Source organism: Acomys russatus, chromosome 3, assembly GCF_903995435.1.
Source record: "Acomys russatus chromosome 3, mAcoRus1.1, whole genome shotgun sequence".
NCBI lineage: Eukaryota > Metazoa > Chordata > Mammalia > Rodentia > Muridae > Acomys > Acomys russatus.
The window spans coordinates 56,201,944-56,225,688 of record NC_067139.1 but is presented as its reverse complement, the minus strand read 5'-3'; the positions used below and the strand labels follow the sequence as shown (position 1 = coordinate 56,225,688).

General features: G+C 44.2%; 1 protein-coding gene across 4 annotated transcripts in view; it reads right to left on the bottom strand.

Annotated features, from left to right (window-relative positions):
• Positions 1 to 23,745, bottom strand: part of Erc2 (ELKS/RAB6-interacting/CAST family member 2) — a 925,224-nt gene that overhangs the window by 868,994 nt on the left and 32,485 nt on the right. For all 4 annotated transcript variants that reach the window (XM_051140768.1, XM_051140793.1, XM_051140783.1 and 1 more), the window contains exon 2: positions 21,092 to 21,888. In XM_051140768.1, coding sequence (XP_050996725.1) covers positions 21,092 to 21,748 — 657 coding nt within the window. In that variant the 5' untranslated portion in view covers positions 21,749 to 21,888. The remainder of the gene's footprint in view (positions 1 to 21,091; positions 21,889 to 23,745) is intronic.

Sequence of the window (23,745 nt, the reverse complement as noted above, 5' to 3'; positions counted from 1 at the left end):
AGAAAGACACCGAGTTCAAAGTCAATGAGAATTTGGCTTTCCCCCCCCCCCTGTGGCTGTATCATCTTCCCAGTGGGTTCTTGAACTGAATAAATTTGATTTCTACTTGGAAATTTTCCTGGAGGCCATCTGGAAAATTATAACTGACAGGATAAGTGTCTTTCTATTATTCTGAGCCACATAAGACAACTGCTCTCAGGGGCTGATGAAGACAAGTCCCGAGCACCCCATGCTGGTAATCTTCCTACTCCCAGTGACTTTTACCCATTGGCTCATGTTCCTAATGTGACCAATGCCATTTCTGCAGGTTTTATTTAAAGCTTAAAAAATCAAAACGTATCAGCATCCCACAGGTGGATTCATAGGAACGTGTACCCAGGCCGTGTCAGGTGAATGTCCACATCCCACAGGTAGATTCACAGGAGCATGCACCCAAGCTGTGTTAGGTGAATGTCCGCATCACACAGGTAGATTCACAGGAGCATGTACCCAGGTCATGTCAGGTGAACGTCCACATTCACCTTCTCCTACATCCGATTCCCACCTCAGCATTCTCACAAGCACCCTCTGAAATCTTGTCTCAAGCCAGCGTGGTCGGAACCAGACAGGTTTCCTCAGGAATGATGGTGCTGCGCCGGACCTTCCAAATCATATTCCTGGGGCCAGAACTCAGAAGCAGAGTCTTTGAATCCACTCTGGGGGGTCTCTGCACAAACCAAAGCTTCTCAAACTCTGTGCATGCATATCACCTGTGGGTCTGGCTAAAACACATATTCTGGCTCATTGAGTGTGGATCCTGGGACCTGAGAGTTCATATTTTTAACAACCCAAGAGTATTAGTCTCTACCCTAGCTATACATTAGTGTCCTGTGGAAGCCTTTAAAAATACACACACCCAGGCCATATTCCAACGATTTTATCAGAATCCCTAGTGATGAGGTCCAGGCCTCACCCTGGAATGTGTCTATGGGTTCACATATTCTGCTCTCCAGTTTCTCTATGTTCCCACCTTGCTGTCCTTTACTTCCCCCATAACTCCTTTGCCTTACTCCATAACACACACACACACACACACACAGAGAGAGAGAGAGAAACTGTTCCTCCACTAGCAGCCTCCCTTTCTTCTCAATCTCCTTAAGTCCTTCTCCTGCTGTCACACGGCAGGCATATCCCACTTCCACAGGGAATCCTTCCTAACCAACGTTCCCTACAGAAAACCCACAAGAGGCTTTGCATTGTGTGTACATAGTGCTTGTAACACAGAGTATGTTCAGAGCATCACATATAATGAATGTCCATTTTTATTCGTAATAGAATTATGTTTACTTCACCCTGAGAGCCTCTGAAAGCTCCCATCAAAGGGCAGTCTCTGCCTACTGCTACAGTTCTAGCAGCTTTCATGTTTCAAACTGCCTTATTAAAAAGAAAAACTAAAAATATTTACATGTGTTTGATTGCCCCCACCCGTTTGTCTCAGCTCGCAGCCTTTGAGACGTTTTGATTAATTTAGTCCTCTTACACTCCCATGAGCTAAGGAATGGAAGAAGTTGAAAGGACACAGCTGAAAACCAGCAGTGGAGAGGCGGGACTGGAAAGGAGCGCTCCTTTCCAGGTCACACACCATGCACCCTACACACCCCACATTTCTATCCAAAGCACATACATGCTCCATAATGGTCACAACGCCAAGTTGTCAGCACATTCCCACAACATTTATTAATAGTCACTGTTACTGTAGAGACATTCTAGAAACCTCTAAGTAATGGATGTTTACTTACTATCTGACAAAAAGCACACAAGGGGAGTAGGGAGGTGAGAAGAGGGAGAAGGAGGAGCACCAGGAGGGAAAAGATGAGGATAAGAGGGAGGAGGAAGAAGAAAGGTGGAGAAGGAGAGGAGGACTGTGCGGGTCCCACGCATCAAACGCAAGACAGAAGATATCTGTGGTTTCCTCATTGAAACGCAAGGCGCATGCGTCAAGGCCCTCTAGCAGTCTGAGACTTATACACCTGCGACCTGAGGCAGGGTCTGAGAGGAGCTGGGTCTGAAACAAACAAGAACAGCGGGCATGAACCAAACCATACCTCCATCCCCAGAACATTCCTTTCCACGTTACGACTAAATTGGGTTTTCAAAATACCTACCACAAACTCTTCCTAGAGTCTCTGCCTTGAAGCCTGCTGGCCCAAAGGCGGCTGCTACGAGCCGAGGCCCCGCCTCCTTTTGCTCATTGGACGAGACACAGCACGTGACCTGAACCTAGGTCTTGTCCAGGGCTTAATCTAGTGTCTTTTTCTTATGTCTAAATTTACTAAACTGTATCTCCTACTCAGATTTTTGTTACACTTGGGAGAGAAAAGAGCCCTGGTGATATTCTTTAAAACTGATGATACTTAGATTTTTGTAGGAATATTACCTGGAATATAAAAATAATAAGCTACTTGGAGATAGGAAGAAAAGCAGCAAAATGACATGGCTACTTATAACAGGACCTGAGTAAAAACTTAAAATCCCTTCTGCCTCCACCCTCCATGTCACCAAGCATCCTAATCTCCCCAAGACCTCTGACCCTTTTTCCAAATTTCTGGAAGATTCTGTCACTTTTAATATCATTTGAGTATTAAATGACATCTACTCAGCGCTCACTCTGAGTAAGCGGTTTCCTTGCTACCTCAGTCTTCAGCAGGAATCCTTCTCCTTTTCCCACACTCCAAAAAGCATCTCCAAGAAGCTAGCTTGCCTAGCGTCATAACGATGCAATGGGCAGAGCTGTGTGGTCGGTGCCATTCCCTTCACCCACCTTGGTCTGTGCTGTCAGCCATTAAGGAAGGCTAGCTGCTTCTTTTCACTTTTGGGGGGGGGAGTGCTGGGGAGGGGATGGTTTCAATGCCTGCCATCCTTGATATTTTAGCTTCCTGGGGGGAACTACAGCCCCAGGGCTTATTATTTTCTTAAAACAGGGCCTCTAAATTACTGGAGTTGGCTTAAGTTTTTTTTTTTCCTTATAGCCCAAAATAGGGTATCTTTTCCAGCAGCTGTTACCACCTGAAATTACAGAGATATGGCTTTTTAAAAAATTATATGCAGAACTATATCCAAAATGTCAAATTTCTGAATATATAGAGAGCAAACTGATCTTAATTTATGTCCCTGTGATACAGAATGTAAATTTAGTAAATGAACTTTGATGAAAGATTTAAAGATAAGGAATAGAGTCTGTGCTCAGTAAACATACCTAGCAATGGGATGCATAAGCATCAAGCCGTACGAATAACTTGGCAAGATCGCTCCAGAGACATCTCACCCCAGGGGCCTTCATTCCTCCAACAATGACTGAGCGTTTGCTGTGCACTGAGTCCTCTGCCTGGGGTGTCATTTACACCTCACTACAGGAAAAACGGTTGCTCTGTGTTTCGTGGTTTACAGATATTAATCTGGGGATCTGGAGTGCTCAATAGCTGATTAGTGATAGCAGAGACACGTGATGGGTCTGTTTGGGTCTGCTGAGGTTGACAGAGCCATCTTTTAAAGCCATGCGATGCGTAGTGGCTTCAGAGGGGCCTTCCTGTGAACTGCTCCAAACAACCTTACTGGCACAGTTATCCCACCAAGCTGTGATGATTTACTTGATGGTGCGCCTTTCACCCTGTTCCCAGTGTTTAGAATCGATGCATTCCTATCTGCCTCTGCCTCTCGTTGCCCGGGATAGAATAGGAACACAATAGTCATACCAAACTATTAGCTGATCCATTTCTCGCATAAGACCAAAGCCAACACTTGCCCCTGCTGATCCAGGCTCTTGAGTGAGTTTTCCAAGATGATAAATTACCTCAGGAAAGAAAAGCCAGAATCTATTTTTTAAAAAAAAAACAAAAAGCAAAAAACCTAAGCCTCGTTTTTGTTACAAAACTGGAACTCATTCAATTCCCAAACAGGGGACTGGTAAGTTCTTTACCTTAATAGATTGATTTGTAACAGTTTTGAGTCACTCAGAGAAGAGGGGGGAAAAAAAAAACTGAGCATCTCTGAAAATTTTCTCAGAAAAAACTATCTGCAAATAACAAGAAAGATGTTGAAATATTAATGCATCTTCCGTGAGCACATCGGGACACTCCCTCTGCCACCTTCCATCTACTTGTCTGCCTCCTCCAATGTGAGCCCAGCCCCACTCTGCTCGAAGCTCACCTTCATGCCTAGGAAAATACGGCCAAAAATCGTTTCGGCATGCCGGAAGGTATAATCCTCACATCCATCTCAGACACATTTGGACATCCTAATTTAAAATAGGGTAGAAAAAATAGTCTCCTTGTGGGCTGCCGCTTGCCATGTTTCCGACACATCTCTTACAAAACTCTCTTCTCTATTAAAATCCCAGGCATAAAGTCGGCTGCTCGGTGGAAGAGAGGGCAATCGCAGGCGACACTAGCACTGTTCTAAGCACTAATACAGCAGGCCATTTAGTAACCCTGGGGTGTCACTTTTAGTCCACTTTACAGAGTAGGAAACTGAAGTTCTGCAATGTGCATCAACTCTACAGACCCGGGGCTCACCACCAGAGCTTACAACGCTGCAGTCTACATTTGGGGATGGGCTGTTTGGAGGGAGAGTTCTTATTGTCAACTGCTGTATTTTACATCTCTTATGGCATAAGTTCATAAGGCACAGGTAACAGGGCCCTTCCACAGCTCCTCCCGGAGTGCTTCTCTGTGGTACAGGCTGGCACAGCAGTTGAACCCCAGAGTCTCTCTCTCTCTCTGGCTTCCTTCTTTTTCCTGATCATCTTCCTTCAGCATTGCTTCTCAGCCATCTGGCCAAGATCAAGCACATTTTCCTTCAGGCATTCAGGAAGCTATCTCAGCTCTTTGGTGGCAGCTTACTATGCTCAATGCGTACACTGATTCTCTTGGCAAGGACCTGTGCCCTCAGCTTGCTTGTTTATAGCAATACCAATAGCATGCTGGGTAACAGCCTTCCAGTTTTACAGTGGTAACGTTTATGGGCACTCCTTTTTAAGTAGTACCCGTCCCTTGATGTCTGTGGTATTACGTGTCCTATCGATTTGTATGTGTGCAGCTGAAAGAACAACTCTGGTTTCTAAAAGGCCTGGAGAGCATGCCTTGGGTACAACTCCTCTTTCCCTTTTGTGCTGTCTTAGGCACCTTTCCATTGTTGTGACAAAATACCATGACCAAGTAATTTATAACAGAAAGCATATAATGGGGGCTCATAGCTTCAGAGGGTTCAGGATCATGGCCACCATGGCAAGGAACACGGCAGCAGGCAGACAGACATGGTGCTGGAACGGTAGTTGAAAGGCTACATGCAAAGACAACAGCCATGAGCAGACAGACGGGGACATGATGGGCTTCTGAAAGCTCAAGTCTAACACCAGTGACGTACCTCCTCCCACAAGGCCACCACTCGCAGTCTTTCAACAGTCCACCATTTCCTAGCTATATATATTATACATTCATTCTTTTTTCATCTAGAAAAGTGGGAACAAAAACCACTCCCATCTCATGATGTCAATTACACATGACAAATGAGTCAATATATGTGGCTGCCATACAGTCATACAGTTAGCAATAAATGTTAGGTCTTATTATGATTCTCTTCAAATATCTATTTACCTATTAAGAAATTATAGTATGAAATCAGGACCCTGGCCCTGCTTAGGAAAAGGTGGTAAGATGTTAGTAGGGCTTAGGTGTAGAATGAGTGACAAAGTCCACTTTTCAATTTTTTATGAGCTACTAGTCGACCCCCTGTCCCCTTTAATCAGTTCATGTTGCCAGCCTGAAATGAGTGTCTAGTATTATTTTCCAAATAGAGACATTTACTGGGATATTTTGTACTGAAGGTCAAGGTTCCGTGGTGCAGACAGCTCCCAGCTGTTCTCTGTATGCTCATCCTTGGGTGTGTAGCCCCAAAAGGAGAGGCTAGCCCCCAAGCCAGCCTCTTCCTTTGCTCCGTGGCAACGGCGCTTCCCCAGGAAACACACCCATCTCTGGGCTGTCTAGCCTCAGAGGACAGGGCCCTACCAAGGCTCCTCTACCTGTACATTTTTGGGATCTGTAGGCTAAGACACCAGAGGCACCTTCTCTTTCTAGCCCCAAGTTCTTTCTGAGTGTGGAGACTACATGGTTCCCAATGCAGCAGACAGGGGCAGCCTGGGATGGGACAGACACAGAAACAAGTTCTCACACCTAACTGGAGAGTCTAGTGTAGAGGCGTGAATCCGGGCTGTTCCACGCACATTAATACGGCCATGTCCTAGCTCCCTTTTGACCTCTTTAAGTGTACATGCGATGAGGAGTAGAGAAAGGAACAACAGGATTCAGTAACCGACAACCTACATAAACCCCTAACAAGCTCAGAGTACTTTCTTTTTCTTTTTTCTTTTTTTTGTTTCTTTGTTGTTGTTTGTTTGCTTGCTTTGTTTTGTTTTGGTTTTTGGTTTTTTCCGAGACAGGGATTCTTTCTGTAGTCTTGGCTGTCCGGGACTCATTTTATAGGCCAGGCTGGCCTCGAACTCCCAGTGATCCGCCTGTCTCTGCCCCCCAAGTACTGGGATTAAAGGCCTGCTCCACCCTTCTGATGGAAGTGTATACAATAAACTACATTGTTGCAGGAGAATAGTGCTCGTTGCAGAGTGAGTGCTTTGTGACATAGACACCTAACAGATTTCTAAATGATATTCAGAGGTGAGAATGACAGGAACTTTCTTGGGACATTCCTCCTCCAAGCTAAACAACCGTCACCTATAGTGGCTATCACACTCGAATCGCATCACTGGGCTTAAACATGTAGGCACACGCACACATACACGTACACATGTATAAAAACTCCCTGATCACATGTACCCACCATGAAATTGAAAGCAGCTGCTGGGCAGTGGTTGAATACTATTAAAATGAGCATTGTCCTTAGACGAGCCAGGCCTGGGACCTGGGACGCTGATTTCATCACAGCTGTATCTGCCGGTGTTCAACAAAGGCAGTTAGTTCTCTCCTGCAAAGGGATTCTGTGTCTGCCTTCTTAGCATAAGGGGTGGCACCTTTGTCTATACCAGAAGTCTTTTTTTTTTATTAAATATTTTTATAAATTTAATAAAATTATTTTACAAATTATTAAATATTTATTTTTACATCTACATTTATATTATTACACATGTGTACAATAAACTACCTACAGCAAGAAGAACCATGAAACAATCAGGAATTATATAAATGCTACAGTCTTAGCATTTTGGCTATTTGTATTTGGCAGCCTTGAAGAGAACATCTTTCCTATCTTGGTGCATCTAAAATTCTGAACGTACATCAATATCTATCATATCTTATCATTATCAACTTAAAACATCTACTAGACCTAAAAACATCTTAACCACTAAACAACTAAGTTTAATTGTAAAACTAAACTATCTGGCCTTCAACCCCATCAGAGACTTGAGAAGGAATAAAATTGATTACCTGAATATAATGGGAGTGCAGGTTAGTAGCTTCCCAAGTGAGAAGATGACAGAGACGGTTTACTACCTGAGCAGTCACCCAAAATTCTCTATAATGTCAGATCATCATCTTCAGCGTTCTGGCCCAGTATATCTGACAGACATATTTGTGAAGCAGGAACTATTGAGGACTTGCTTGCCCTGCCTTGGCAGAGTTTGCCCATGGACTCTGCCTACATCCTTAAAAAGAGCTCTCCCTTGGCTTTGGTGCCTTTCATCTTGGAAATGTAACCCTTTCACTCCCAGCCAGCCGCTACCATCCATGATTTTGTCTCAGCCCCTGAGAATTAACCAATGCCTGGCATACCTCACTCCTGATCTCCCCTTTCTTCAGAGCTGCACTGAGTGGTTCCTGAAGTCTTTGAGACCAAAAGGGTTATTAGCTGCTCTTGCGCTCACATACAGGTGGAGGCAGGTCTCTCGCTCAGGACTGTGTGGGAGCATCAAAGAGTATGCATGTGTCAACCAAGGATGAGCTACAGGAACCCAGAGAGATTATGTCCTGCCTAAGGAAGGTAGTGGCTGCTTCCCCAGCCTACTGGACTCAAATATCTTGTCCATAGTCAAGAAAATCCAGGGGCGGGAGGATGGAGAGATGATTCAGTGCTTAAGAGCACTTATAGAAGGCCTGGGTTCAGTTCCCAGCACCCACAGAGCAGTTCACAACCATCTGTAAGAATACTTCTAAGGGATCTAAGACGCTTTCAGCCTCCATAGGCACCAGAAGCACATATACATGTGTGCAGGCAAAACGTTCATACTCATAAATTAAAAATAAATAAATCTTCTTTTAAAATGAAAGAAAAGAAAATCCAAAACTTCGGTTTTTTACATGACATTGACCTTTGACACTTGGGAACTAACTCCTAGTGTTGGTTCCCAGATTTTGATCCAGGCCTCCTGGTCTAATGAAATTAAAGGGGTATTAATGCTGTACATAGTTGTGTATGTCATTAAATAGCTATTTGCTAAGCAAATGCTATATTCAGAGTTGTTATTTTAATAAAAGGATGGCTGGATTAATAGGAGGGAGGGAGGGAAAGAGGGAGGAACAGTCAGATACATAATAAAATACTGAGGAAGAAAGCAAAATAAATCCACAAATTAGTAATTTTTAGAAGGAGAAAAAACCTGAGAGACAGCACTTAATCCATCAATACAGCTGTCCTTTGCCTTGCTAAAATAATTTATTTGCAGCTGACAGTGAGTAGGAAGTGTATCACAGAGTCTAGAAGTTGACAGTCAGGTACAGGTGGCTGGTCTATCTAAGCCAAGGGTTTCTGCCCTTTCAGAAAGTCATGAGAAAGGGAGCACGGCAGGTCTGGAAGCCACAGGTAAAACCTATTCCAGGTTATTTAAAAACAACCTTTTCCCCCTCTGCACTCTTGGGAGCATGGAATATATTTCTGTAGCATTTCTATTAGAAGGCTAATTAGTATAGCTGAGAAATGCCATCAACAGCGAAAGTAAAATTAGCCTTTACTTGTAAAATTTCTCCTGAGGGAAATGCTGGTGGCTCCTGTCTGCAGTAAGCATGGCAAGCAGACTGCCTCAGCAGCAACAGCAGCTGAATACTCACTCCCCCAGTGCCAGCCAGAGGTAGGGGTGCCAGGATCCCCGCCTCATCTGCCTCACCTGTCACATCCTAGGCCCATACCCCATCAAAATTGTACATGTAAGTCACGTTATAACAGCACTGACTTTCAGATGCTCCCAGAACTTTCGCAAACAGGTGTGTGTGTGTGTGTGTGTGTGTGTGTGTGTGAGACAGGACAAGAAGACAACCACAGATACCAGTCAGCAGCAGCAACCCACCTTATTTTTTGAGACAGGTTCTCCCAGTGCCCAGAAGGCTAGGCCAGCTAGCCAAGGAGCTTCCCTAGGGTTGGGGCTCTAGTCCACACCCAGCTTTTCTGTGTGGATTCTAGGGCTGAAACATGGCTCTTTATGTTCACAACGCAAGCACTTCACCTACTTGAGCTATCTCTCCAACCATCCTGACAAATTTTGAATAGTAAATAGGTATGGAATATTTCAACCAATTTTGTCTTCTGAGCTAATTCTATTAAGTGCGATGCTGCAGCAGGGTGCCCCTGAGGTCCAGGGAAAGGAAATCGTCCAAGGTTGTATTAGCGTATATGGTTAGTATAAAAATCCAAGTTTCCTATTTTGACACTTTTTGCTTCATTGTGAAACCAAGAAGTCTCCTTGGGTTCCAAGTTCCCTCTGTTTCACAAGCAGGAGTGTCTCGTTATCTGGACATTTTCTGAATACGCCCCTGGGTCTAAGGAAGGGATGCCTTGCCTTTGCCCAGAGCTGAGCTTTCATTCTTTCCTTTCTTCCGGGCTTTGTCTCACCGATGTCACCTTCCCTTTACTCGCTCATTCTCACCAGTCTGTGGCCTCATTAGAGTTCACGGAGCCACAACACACAGGAAGACTCACAGAAGCAAAGCACAACCCTTCTTTATACGTGTTAGCCATGCTATATTAAGCACAGTATTAGCTTCTCCTGATTCTTAGAGGAGGAAAATCCTCTAAGAAAATATAACCTTTCTGAGCCAATTTGTCTTTCTCCTCTTTAAATGTAAGTACAATATCTGGAGCACAAATTCCACCTTGCACCCATCCCTTGGCTTCATGACGTAAGCCTCCGGGCTTGCATGTTCTAGGGCTGCTCCTTCCACTGGCAAGATGACTCTCTGGCCCTCATCTCTGCACCCACCTTCCGCCCTTCTGAGCACTGTCTCCAGTGCCCTGATCTCTGTAGGATTTCTTCCATCACTTCCTTCTCTAGGCTTCTGAGACATTTTAACTGTCTCTTTTAAGGAGAGATACAACTCTCCCCCTCTTTTGAACGAGCCCTGATTCTCCAGGCAAGAGCAGGCCTGGTACATCCCTTTCATAGCCACAAGCCTTCTAACAAGAGAACTCCAAATAGCCAAGGCGCTAGCAGCCAGAGACATTGGTGTGCATGTGCGTGGGTTACTGCCAATTACAGGAAATCCAGAGGTGAGACAGGTTTCAAATACAGTGCCATCAAAGCTCCAGCTCAGTGCCTCAGCTGCCTGCTCTTCCACTCTGCCCTTCTGCATCTTGGGGTTTTTTGTTTTTGTTTTTGTTTTGTTTTGTTTTGTTTTGTTGGTTTTTTGAGACAGGGTTTCTCTGTGTAGCCTTGGCTGTCCTGGACTAACTTTGTAGACCAGGCCAGCCTCAAACTCACAGCGATCCACCTGCCTCTGCCTCCCAAGTGCTGGGATTAAAGGTGTGCGCCACCACCACCACCCGGCTGCATCTTGGTTTTTGTCCTCAGAATCTTACCGCATCTTCTTTACAAGTGAAAACTGCAAAGATTAACTAAGCTAACCAAAGTTCTATGGCCGGGGATGGAACCCATGTCATCTCTACAGATGCTACTCTGAATTGCCATCAAGGACAAGCAGAAGTGGAAGAAGCAGGCCCAGCTAACACTACGCTGCCAGTCCTGCTCACACAGTTTTTCAATGTTGAGTGCATGCAACATAGAAGGGAAAAGTGGGACCGACAGAATTACTGGGTAAGTTCCATAGAGGAGTGTCATTTTTTGGCCTCTCTTACAGTGAGGGTAGAAAATGTCCATTGAGCAAACCTTAAGGATGTGTTCAGGAATGGCACCGAGCTCTGGCTCTCACTAAAGTTCGTCAGAAGTTCTGAGTGAAACATGCACAGGGAGTGGCCCTCTTACACATGGACTCTAGGGTTGCGTCACACCCACCCCTAAGAGTCCCTTGTGTATCCAAGCTCTAACCAGTGTGCGCTACAATCTCCTCTTGCTAGGGGCACTCTTTTTAGAGTTAGTCTGCCTGGGCTCAGCCCCAGCTCGGCCATTTGCTATCTGTCACTCTGGGTAAAGCCCTGTCCTCTTAGCCCGGCTTCAGCTGCATTGAAACCTGGGCTGATGACTAACAGTGCCTCCTCCATGAGACCATCATACACGCTAACAGCAATGTCATATGTGAAGCTTTACCATAGTATTTCACACCAATAAGCACTGGCAATTTCCACCATTCGTTTCAGGTATATATGGGCAATGCATGACAAGCTAAAGTGACCTTTTGATTTCGTATTTGTCAACAAGCATATGATAGTCAGAGATGCATGCTAAAAGGGACAGTGATTCTAAGACCCCAGGTGTTTGTCTAAAAATACAAGTGCCCAGATTTGCCTCTCCCTGCCCCAACTGATGTCATGCCCTTCTAGAAGCTCGGCAGGAGCTGAGCGTCAGGTGCAGGCTGTGACCATTCTCACAGACTCTGGAGAGGCTTCCACAGAAGGAGAAGAGAGACCACCCTGATATCGGCAACTCTTCTAATAAGTAAGTTTAGCAGGAAGTTTCCTTCCCTAGACTCAACTACATCCCTGGGAAAGACTGAGGGAGACACCTGTCCATCTCAGACTAGGCATGTCCCTGCTGCATGCCTTATTCACTGTCTACAGAGGAGGAATTGGTTTCCACTACTATTCAGAAAATGGTAGAGGGGCAGGAAGAACATCTTCTACTTCGGCAGAGCTTTCTTAGCCTTGGATATAACTAGAAAGAGTAGGTACCCAAATAACTCTTGCTTGATAAGCCACCAAAATCCTTTGTTGCCCTATCACAAATGCTAGAGCATAAAGTTTAGCACTCGATTTGCCTGAAAGTTATCAAAGAAGAAGAGGAGGAGGAAGAGGAAGAAGAGGAAAATGAGAAAAGGAAGGAGGGAGGGAGGGGGAAAAAACAAAACTATATGAAGCGAACTGAAAATGTTTGAACTCAAAATATAAACATAATGAAATAAATGTCCTTAGTAAAAATATTTAATGCATATTTCAATATGACACTCAATCCTATTGAAATCCTTTCAAATAACTTATTTTTGAAAATGCACTAAAGCTGTCCACCTCCAGTACACTGTCCCTGAATACGTTTAGTGAATGTGTGTAATCCATCAACATGGTTTTGCCTCACCAACATATATGCTCTCACCAAAGTCCTCACAAAGGTTCATGGCTTCCCAGCAAAAACTGAAACACACAAACACACACACACACACGTTCTTGATGTAAACATCATTAGGTGCTCTTGAAGTTTAGAGATGAGAAAGTGAAATAGACATAGTTCAGATTATACACTTTTCCCCTAGGGAAAGTTTTCATTGGCCCCTCAAAAAGTGCATGACTCCCCAATGGTAAAAAGCACAAAATTTTACAGTTTAAGAAGGCAAACTTTATTTAGTATTTTCTGTATTTCTAAATGTGGGCAGTTTCTTGCTTTGCGTCTCATATACATCCTTGCTGCAATTGGTGCCAGGGTTCTTTGCGGGGCTATTAGCCACACATGGCTCTTTCTAAAAGTTCTGCAACACACCAGTGAATTTTCACTTTCAGCTAGTGTGCACTCAGGAACATCTTGAAACAGATTTTTAGAACTCAAGCTGTTACAACCTTAAAATAGAAAACAGTACATTTCCCCATACCTACTTCTAAAAGCTTCCAGATGCTGTCAGCACCAAAACCCCACCCACTAACAAGACTCAACTGCCCATGGAAACTAAGGAAGTACACAGAAAGTGGACAATGGTTTTAACTTTCCCACAAAGATGCAATCTGATAGCAGATAAGCTATCATGCTAACACATAATAGTGGGAATTGATCTGAGGATACAGTCAACACAAACTTCTGCGATGTCTCCAGTTGGTAAACAGGAAGTGATTGATAAGCTGAGCATAGAGGTTGAGAGAAACCAGTAGGCTAAAGTCGCCATTGAAATGGCTGCCCAGGACCGAGGTAATGGTTATTAAATTTGCAAACCATCAAAGTCTTAGGCAATCTGGGTCTTCCCAATAGCTTAAATAGACAAGCTTCCAATTGTGTGTGACACAAACACGTTTCCCAGTAATGGCCACCCGACTGCGACTCCATTCCATCCCCTGCAACGCCTTACCCATATATGCCCTTTTTTAAAAAAATCTGTCCACTCTGTCCATTTCCCAGAGATGTCTGCACAGGTCTGTCGGGCTGTGTGGCTCTGAAGACATATAGAATATGCTTTGGACCCAAGCTCTGAGCCTGAAACTGCAACAGAGCAGTCCCTGGAGGGCACCTCTATAGAGGACATGCATAGGCTTCAAGCTGACACTTCCTCACAAGGGGCAACAGAAACCAATCTCCAGAGACTACACAGGGAAAGGAAGACTTTGTATTGCTGACCACTTTCCAAATTACCCCGAGCCCATCCCCGCCCCAGGGCACGTGGATGTCCTGTTTAATCCTTTCTCCACAGTGAGTACCCCCACCTGAATGGCTCTGCCTTCAGTCTGAATGGATTTCTGCTACTTTCAGTCACATTCTCCCCTAAACAAGAGAAAACAATAAATTGAGTAAATATGTAGTCTGAATTCTCAAGGAGAACAGAGGTTTTTGTAAAGGGGAAAAAAAAATGCTTAAAGAAGCAGAAATCAGAAAGACCCAAGAGGAAATTTTGGCACACAGGATGAGAAACCTCCCAAAAGACAACGCCTGAAATAAGGTCTGACAGAAATCAATTCAAGAGGAAGCTGAGAGATGCCAGCAGAGGAACTCCCAGGCCAGGAAGCTTGCAAACTACCTTCAAGTCCAGAGACTGAAGGCAAGCTCAAGAACTAGCTGAATTACTGAGGCCATCACAAAAAAGAAGCTGTCTACCTCTGCTGCTCACGTTCGTTGAGGGGAAAGGCTCCCCTTAGTCATGAATGGACGTCCCGAGAGATGATCTCTCAGTCCTCTGCTACCTATAAATTGGCTGTCCCGGAGCCGTTTCTTCCGGTGCCTCATGCGAGGTGTCCACAGCAGCTACGGTCTGCAGCGATTCTCTGATCTTTGGTATCTCTTGCTTGCCCTGCCTCCTCTGCCACTCCCCACCACAATCTCAATCATTTCTTTCCACCCTTCCTTCTTTCCTCTTTGATCTTACTGCCCTCTTTCGATTTGTACCGGCCACAAATGTCTTCGAGTATTTCCAAATGTACTCTGGGGGACAAGATGTACTCCCAGCTAAGAACCACCAAGTTAAAACTTGACCAATGCATACTGCCAAGGCAGTAGGTAGTCCTTGGCCAACCAAGGAAACTAGGGTAAGAAGTTGCTGCTTTGGTCTTTCTTCTTCCTTTCCTACTAGAAGACAAAATGTCTGCAGGTGGCTTGCAAGTCGAATGCTGGCTTCACAGAGACACAGAAAAGAAACGCATGTGCCAGAATTCTGTTGGTCAGGCTGCCCAGCTCTTGGCTGCATGCCTATACTCTGCCAAAAACACCTCTCCCCAAACCTTAGAAAACCCTCTCCACAGGCTTTCAAAGCCTGACCTTTAAAGCAGCTTTATTTTGGGGTGTGTATGTGTATGGGAGGGAGATTTATAATTTTCTATATTCCTGCAAAGCCAAACTATTTATTGAGTCCACCTGGTAGTGGTGGGAATTTGCACACAGATGTCAATGGACCGAAAACATCACCACAAGAGCTCCACCTGCAACTAATTATAGAAATTGAAATTGAACTCTGGCCAGAAGAGAAACCCACCCCATCTGTGTTGGCCAACCAAATCACCCTGTTGCTGTCTCCCTGTCAACCTAACCTTAGTTCTTAAGAACCTCTGAGAATGGTGTCCATGGGAAATGCTATTAGACAGTGAATCCTTTGACGATGAGCACTATTCCCAGCCCTCTACCTTCCCGTCTCCCTCTAGGCTTGGTTTCAATAAGTACCTCAGGCATAGCAGCACTAAAAGAATCTACACACTGAAGCAGTCCGCTGTGTTTTCTTCCTGCATCTGCACTACAGGAGTCCCATCACCCAACCAACATGATCCAGAGAGAAAAAAGAGAGACAGGAACCATTTGGATCTGCCAAGGCCCAGCATACAAATTTTCTTGCCCTCATATGAACCAAATCGTTCCAAAGAAATTCTGAAAGTAAAAGGCTCACGTGCGTACTCACGTGGTCCGCACGCCCGACTCTGGGGCTGACAGCGAGAGATTGCTGAGGCAGAAAACAGCTGACATCTGTGACAAAGATGTCTGGCTCACCCCATCTCATTCTCTTACATTCTAACAAAGAAAGAAACCCACTGTGGCATTGCGCCATGTCATCGATCTTGTGAGCCAAAGAAATGCTCACCTATCTACAGAAGACATTTTAAATTGCCTTTCTGTCTAAGCAGGTCATCCCCTAAGATTGGATAAAGAATCTTCAGCCTTCAAAACAAAAAAACTAGGGGGGAAAAAAAGAAAGAAACTACATCTGAGTAGCTTCAAGACGCCTCAAGACGAGAAAGAACTTGTTCTTTAGTCTTTCTACGTTCAGGCATTCTGTGATGTGGTGTTAAACTATGTTATCCAATGCTAACCCCATGCGCCTAAGTAACTTTGGGAAAAACCACACACACACAACCCTGCAGGAAATAAGGTGAAAAGCCTTACACTGAGAGGCAGCATGTTACTGAACAGACGCCCAGTCAACAATGACTTACGTGGTCATGGTCAGGTTTACGTTCTCATGTGAAGGCAGGCCATCTGGTGGGCCTATTTCTCAGCATTTTTCTTGGTCTTTATTCCATCATTAGAATATAGTAGACCCAGTCCCAGGCATCAGTCACATTGATACTCAAGACAAGAAACGAAAGAGAGCATTGCTGCTGGCAGCTATAATAATGTAGTGGCTCGGGGGTACTGCAGCAACACCTTTCTAAGGCGTTTAGCTTTAAGATAAGTTTTTGTGGTCAAGGAAGATTGGGAAATTGATATAGGTTAAAAATTTTGTAAAGTGGCTGGTGGCACTCAAAGAAAGAATAAGCAGGCTACCAAGATGAGACTTGATAGCCTATGACCATATAGTGGGGGAGGGGGTCCCCCTCGGTCTTAGACCTAGGGGAGGGGAATAGGATGAAAGTAGGAAGGAGGGAGGAATGGGAGGATACAAGTGATGGAATGGCAATTGAGTTGTAATCTGAATAAATTAATAAAATGTTTAAAAAGGAAAACAATAATCAAAGGAAAAGAGGCTATCATCTTGAGAGTTTGAGAAGATAGTTGGGGAGTTTGAAGCAGCATATCTGGGAGGGTCTGGAGAGGAGCAAAGGATGGCAAAAAGTGGGGTAATTCTATTTCCATTAAAACATATAAAATATTTTTTAAAAGTTTGTAAAGTGCTGTTTAATTTCAAGAGTTGGAGCATTACATATCATGATAAAAGGTATCCCTTGGTTGAAACCATCCTTAAAAGTACCACAAACCAAGCAGCAGACTTTCACTATCTCACAATTCTGGAGGCTGAGACAAAGGTGTCGGTTTGGCTGTTTCCTGCAAAGGGCTTACAGGAGAGACATGTTCCAAGACTCCTTCCTTTACTTCACTTCAAGGTCATCCTCTCACTGTGTATGTTCACATCTTCTCTCTGTGCATGTTTGTATCTGTGTCCAAATTTACCTTTTTATAAAGACAACAGGCAAACGGGACTAGGGCCCATGTTAAAGAGTTGATTTTAAGTTGATTACCTATATAGCAGTCTTTGTTCCAAATGAGGTCACAGTCTCAGATAACAGGGGTTAGGAATCCAACCTACCTTTAAGATGGGAGACAAAATTCAATCTGGAACATATGCATCATGGATTCCCATGACAAATAATTCTAGTATTTGTGTCTAAAGCTTATTTGACCAGAATAATCCTCTTTGAAAAATACCATTTGCCTGGCCACATTTTTAAAATCCTGTCTGCAGGAACTCAGATTTCTACCAATAGAAAGAGCCATGAAGGGAGAAGACAAATCTATGGGAGTAGTGAATGTATCTGACTTAGCCTATTTTCTGTTGCTATAACAAAATGCCAAAGAGTGGATTATAAGACAAAGAAAATGAGGTCTATTTAGCTCACAGTTCTCAAAATCAAAAAGGTAACTTCTTGGCTCCTCCAGTCAATGTTCCACTGCAGTCAGCATGGCATGGCAAAAGGCAGTGCAAGAGTGAAGGAGCGCATGCAGAGAAGACCAAATGACTGGCGTAGTCTTGTGGTGAAGAGTCTGCTCTCACAGTAACTACTGTAGTCAACTCATTCCTCCTGAGACCTAACCCAGTCCTCAGAAAGACAATGATCCATTCATGAGAGTGAAAGCCCCAAGACCCACTTACCCATTATAGGTCTCACCACCTTCCAGCACAGTTACATTAAGAACCAAGCTTCCGGGACATTAAGTTTTAGGAGACCAGCCATATCGTAAACCATACCAACATCTAGTCCCACCCATACACCTGAGGAGAGCCAGCAATTTTGGATCGAGCCTTCACAACACAAAGTGATGACAGTTGGCTTTCACTGTTACTACACTGTCCTGATGCAGCTTGCCTTCTCATCAGGATAAACAGTACCTCTATTATTCACTCCCGAACAATACAGCTCATCAAATCTGGGTGCTAACAATCAAATGAGAACTTCAGAACAGGATCAAATGACTCCTGCTGAATGGGGCCTATAATAAAATAAATAATCAAAATGAAGTGGAGCTAGAGCATATAGTTTGTAGACTGCTTGTTTCAGCATGTACAGAGCTGGGGTTCAATCCCCACCACCCCATAAAACTGGCTGTGATAATGCACTCTCGTTCGTAACCCCAGCACTCAGGAAGTAATGCCAGAAGCATGAGAACTTCATGGCCACCCTTACCTACATAGTGACTGCTAGGCTAGCCTGGGATATATGAGACCCTATCTCAAAAAAGAAAAGCTAACAGAACTGCTACTTTCGCTCAGCTTTTCCAGCTTCAGGCTCCAAATAAGAATTAATAAGTGCTATGTTGAATTTAGATCTAAAGTTCTTATTAATATTGAATTAGAGTGTATTCTTTTCTAGAGTGTTAAGTCAGAAATAGAAATGATCACATAACCATTGCTTAAAAACTGTACCATTCCCCAGACAGGTTTACTTACACTTCTTGGGTTACAGTTCCCAATGACCTTGTCCCACTTCTTCACAAGATGAGTAAATATTGGATCTAGTACAGTCTCCTAGTGTGTGATGCTATTTTTATTCATGCAGAGCCTTGGCTAGCTCCACACAACCTAGGAAATGTCTGAAAATTACTTTCTACATATCTAATTTGGAAAAGAGGTCATTAAAAGTACAAAGTTAATAGTTGTACAAAATATCCAGGAATATGAAAAGCCAGTAACATCTGTGCAACAAACTGCAAGATATAAATCCTTATAAAATGTTCACTTCTGAGGGTTTCAAGGCAGAGTCTTGCTCTATCGCCCAAGCTGGCCTTGAACTTTCTCCATGGTCAAAGACAACTTGATCTTCCTGCCTCCACTTCCCAGCTGTTTAAGCTTTTCCCACCATGCCTGACCATCTCCACTTTCATGACAAATCTAAAAGCCTATAGATGCTGTTACTAAAATCAGACAGGTGTATCTCTGAGTTCAAAGCCAATCTGGTCTACATAGTGAGCTCAAGGCCAGCCAAGGATACATAGTGAGACGCTGGAAAGGAAGGGAGGAAGAGAGATGGGGGCTAAGCCACTGAGATTTGAGTCTAATTGTCACTCTAGAAGAGTCTCGCCTGAGCAAGACAGGTGCATAAACCTCTAAACGGGGCCCTAACGTACTTCAAAGAGGAAGAAAATAGGATTTCCACTAAAAATAGAAAAGCCACTTTTTGTTACTGTTTTATTCTTTACCTTGGAGTAGCACAGATCACGAGTTTTAAAGTGCTTTTACAAAAAAAAAAAGTCATTAAATTTATTGTATTTATTTTACTTGGTCTCATCCATATGTTTTTGTGAATACCAAAGAAGACACATAACACACTGACATTGCACATAATGTAATTTACAAATATACAAACTTACTTGTATAAATGTGGGTTGGTACTCAGACATCAATTCAATGGCAGAAGCAGAAGCCAAGGATAAAAGACACTTTCAAGCTGACAGACCAGAGGCAACCTTTAAAGCTGTTTGCCGCTGCTTTCATCATGGCTAAACAGCTTTAACTGCTTTTTTTTTTTTTTTTTTTTAAGCTAGAGGGAGGAGAAGAACAATACAGAGCAGAGGGGAAATGTACGCTAGGTTCACAGTGAGTCCACGGGCCAGCAAATCAGAACAGAACAGAATAGAGTGGTCGAGAAAGTTAATTTGATTTAAGGGTAAAGAGCTTTCAAATGAAACCAGTCACACTTTCTATACCTGCCACACAGTCAGAGATAAGGCAATTGCTCACAACTCAGAGAAAGCCAATGGGAACAAGTCACATCTGTGACCACAAGTGCTTAGCTCCAAAGCGGTAACAGCCAGAGAATCAGACAGGAGGGCCAGCCGATGACCCCCACCGAAAGGTAGAGTGCAACATAGCCCGACAGCAGGACCAGCTGTCGGAGAGTCACTGCTTCAGCCAGGTTGGAACTCTCTCAGACTACTAACAAAGTGAAATGCTACCTGGGAGTTCACGAGCCCTCCGCTCCCCCTTAGTGTGCTAGTGTGCGCTCGCGCTCTTGCTCTCTCTCTCTCTCTCTCTCTCTCTCTCTCTCTCTCTCTCTCTCTCTCTCTCTCTCTCTCACCTCCAGTAAGAAACTGAGACTTAAGCACAGATACATCTGATTCCAGAGCATTTGTGAAAGTAATATTGTGTAAGGCAGGCCTCATATAACTGAGAAGACAGAAAATGCACACTGGCGGGACAGACGGGAAAGAAGCTATCAGTGGGAAGGGGAGAGGGGGAACGCGGCAAGCGAAACCTCAGCTATGTGCACAGGGACCAAGGATGGAGCAGACAGCTCTGACATGGAAGGAGGTAGTACAAGATGAGAGAGGCCCAGGTCTTCCAGTAGACGGTGCTGTAGGCTCAGTCAAAAAGGCACACTGCCTTCTGGAGACAAGGACTGTTACGAAGGGAACAGAGGATGCAAGAAGAACAGCCAGACTTAGGGAGACTCTGGGAAACTAACCTCACTAATTAGGCTATACAGAGAAGATGGATGAAAGGCTAAGAAGGCGCCTTGCATGTAGTACATAAATACTGAATGGATAAAGGCTAAAGACCCAGTTAAGATGACCTGGGTTTCCCTTAACGTGGTATCAAACCCATTCTAAGTTTACTACTTAGGGAGCTCTACTCATTTAAGCAACAATGCTGGCTCAACAGCAAAAAAAAAAAGCAAACAATAAAAGTTCACCAGTCAGGTGTGGCCTTTTAATGTAAAGTGTTTACTCTTGCAGAGATAAGCATTTTCCTCTTCTATTCTGAGGGAGGGACATCTGAACTGCTGTTGCAACTGCTGAAAAAGAGAACAAAATTAACCATGCACAAAAGTTGGCAATAAGGACCGGTCCTCCCCAGGTCTGCAACTACGTGAAAAGGTGACTGGAACAAGGAAATCAATCAATACGGCATAGCACTTCCTGCATGTTCTGCTGTGGCATCCAAGTAAAACATATTAATTAAGCTTTAACCTTCCTTGCGGCACCCAACTTCCTTGGTACCTACAGTAAATCTGGATCCCTCTGCAGAGCCAGAGAACACCGTGTCAAGTCAGAACCTACCTGGTTTTCTTCATGAGAGACCCTCATCTGCTCCTTGAGGACAGACATCCGAGCCGCCTCCTCTTTCCTCAAGACTCTTTCCTTCTTCAGCTCGGGACTCCAGAAAGTCTTGATGCTGTTCATGGAGGACCCCAGTTTGCTGTCCTTGATGTCAAGCTCCTTCCGGAGGAGGTCGTTCTCTCTCTGCAGCTCTTTGAGCTGGGCTTGAAGGTCCAACATTGTGCTGTCTCTCACCTGCCTCAACATGGAGGGCACCTGGTGGTGGTGGTGGTGGGAGGAGCCGCCCAGCCCTCCATGTTGATCTGTGTACGAAAGGACGTCCGTGTGGGAAAGGCCAGCGGAAGCAATATTGGGACTACTCCCCATGGCTGTGACCCGGCCTCCATACACAGCTCGGTTTGTAGCCCGTCCCAGAGTCATCGTACCCTTTGGGTAAGTCGTTGAGGCCACCCCTTCATGGTCACTCAAGTACATGGGTCCGGACGTCGCGTAGGCTGCGTTAAGGGACTGGATATTCTCCATAGACAGGGTCTTGCCTGTCCCTCCCCCTCCCCCACTACTGGTTCTTCGGTGGCCCAGTCGAGGAGACCGTGGCAGGCGAGGGGACCTGGAAGGGCTGCCTTCCAGATTGGTGATTGTTCTCGCACTGCCGTACATTTTTCTTCTGTGATGTGGTGCCGCTGAAGAGAAGAAATGCGAGGCAACGTTGGGGTTTAAGCCAATGTTTCTTTCACTGGCTAGAGCTTTCACCACATTCTCTGTGTAGTCTGCACCAGGAAACGACTCCACTTAGAGACCTGCAAGTGCAACAAAGGGTAATTAAAGACAACCTTCTTTAGAATTCTAAACTACAACTGTATCGTATCTTAAAATACATCGATAGAAGTAGGACAATGCTCTCCTAGAAAGCACAAGATCCAGGCCAGGCGTGGTAGCCCACGCCTTTAATCCCAGCACTCGGGAGGCAGAGGCAGGCAGATCTCTGTGAGTTCAAGGCCAACCCTGTCTCAAAAAACCAAACCAAACCAAACCAAAAAAAAAAAAAAAAAAAATGCTAGATAGACAGACAGACAGAATGATGGATGGATGATAGTTATATAGAAATGAATAATGATAAATGAGTGACAAACTGATAGGTTATAGATAGAAATAGATGGCAGCTAGACAGATATGATAGGTGATAGATAAAGTGGTGCCCATATATTTGTTTTAAAAAGAAAAAATAACCCTGAAACATTTCTTACTACATGTAAACTGTCAAAATAAAATTTGCCACCCTGCCCCTAAAGTCAAAAATTATCAAAGCAAAACGGAATTTTTTTTTCCCTTAGGAAAATTAAGTTCTCCCTCTTGATTTATGCTAAGTAAGGTCTGGAAATCCAAAAAGTTCACCATATAGACTTTATCAATTCAATAATCTATCTTTAGGGGCATGACCCTCAAATACAAATGAGAAAGTGCTGCTTCATTGAGTGTCTAATGTCTGACTTGCTTTCCACTGGGCCTAACACAACCCTCTAGATAGCTTCCACCATTCCGCCGGCACTGGCGCATGATTTGGAGCCCACTGGTCATCTCAGAACTAGAGTCGAAGGGTGTTTCAACCAGCAAGACACCTGCACACATGGCCGGATTCTCAAAGCTATTACCAAGGGAAAACACAGCCCTTCCTGTCTCTTCCCCTGTAATGCCTGTAATACATCTTCCAAGCTAGTTATCTGAGAATTCTGTGTATTACTTGGCATTAATTTTCATACGAACCTCTACACATACACATACACAGAGAGAGAGAGAGAAAGAGAGAGAGAGAGAGAGAGGGGTACAGGGGAACAGTAGAGTGGATTTGAGTTCCTGATCCCCTTAACTTCTCACGGTGAGCTATGTATATCAGGACAGTTTTTATGCAGCTAAGGCCACCGGGCTGCAATTAGCACTTCAATACTGGGACTCCAATGGCCTTAATGGGTGCCTCATGGCCTCCTGAGGGCCTCCTGCCCTCAGGAAATGTTCAGCATGTTTTGCTTTCCTTCAGGGAATTCCTTGGCAACAGGAGAACAAAGTCAAGAGACAGGCAAACAGGATGAAATCTCCACACTAACACAGAACAGATAGTGGCTTTAGGCAAATTTTTCAAACTGTCATCAGCTTTTACTCTCCAGTACATAAAATGCAGATAAGCACCATCTAACTCATTATATTATAAAGAAGATGCTATCTATAAAATACCTGACATAGAATAGTAAATAAACAGCTTTTGCAAAAATAAATAGCTTTGGTTTCATGTTCCGAGGCGATTAAAACATTAGAAGTAACACATAGAGGCACCTTTGACTTTCATCTGCCTATCATTAATCTCTCCTCCCACCTGTACACATACTTTCTAGTAATGCAATCTCCACTTTCCTTCAAAGAAACAGCTTCTAAACCCATACTCCTACTTTATAAGGACTGAGTGTGGCTGAGCCCCACTACTCCATCCTGGATGGCATCAGACGTGCAAATATAATTCAAGTCTGTCCAATCATTACTCTCCATTCCAGACATGGTAAGTAGTTCAAGGAATGGTACATGACTCACTGGTCCAAAGAGACTCCATCTCGGGACTTCCGGAAGAGTTGTTTGTTTTCAAGATGGAGCTCTGAAAGTGATGGCTG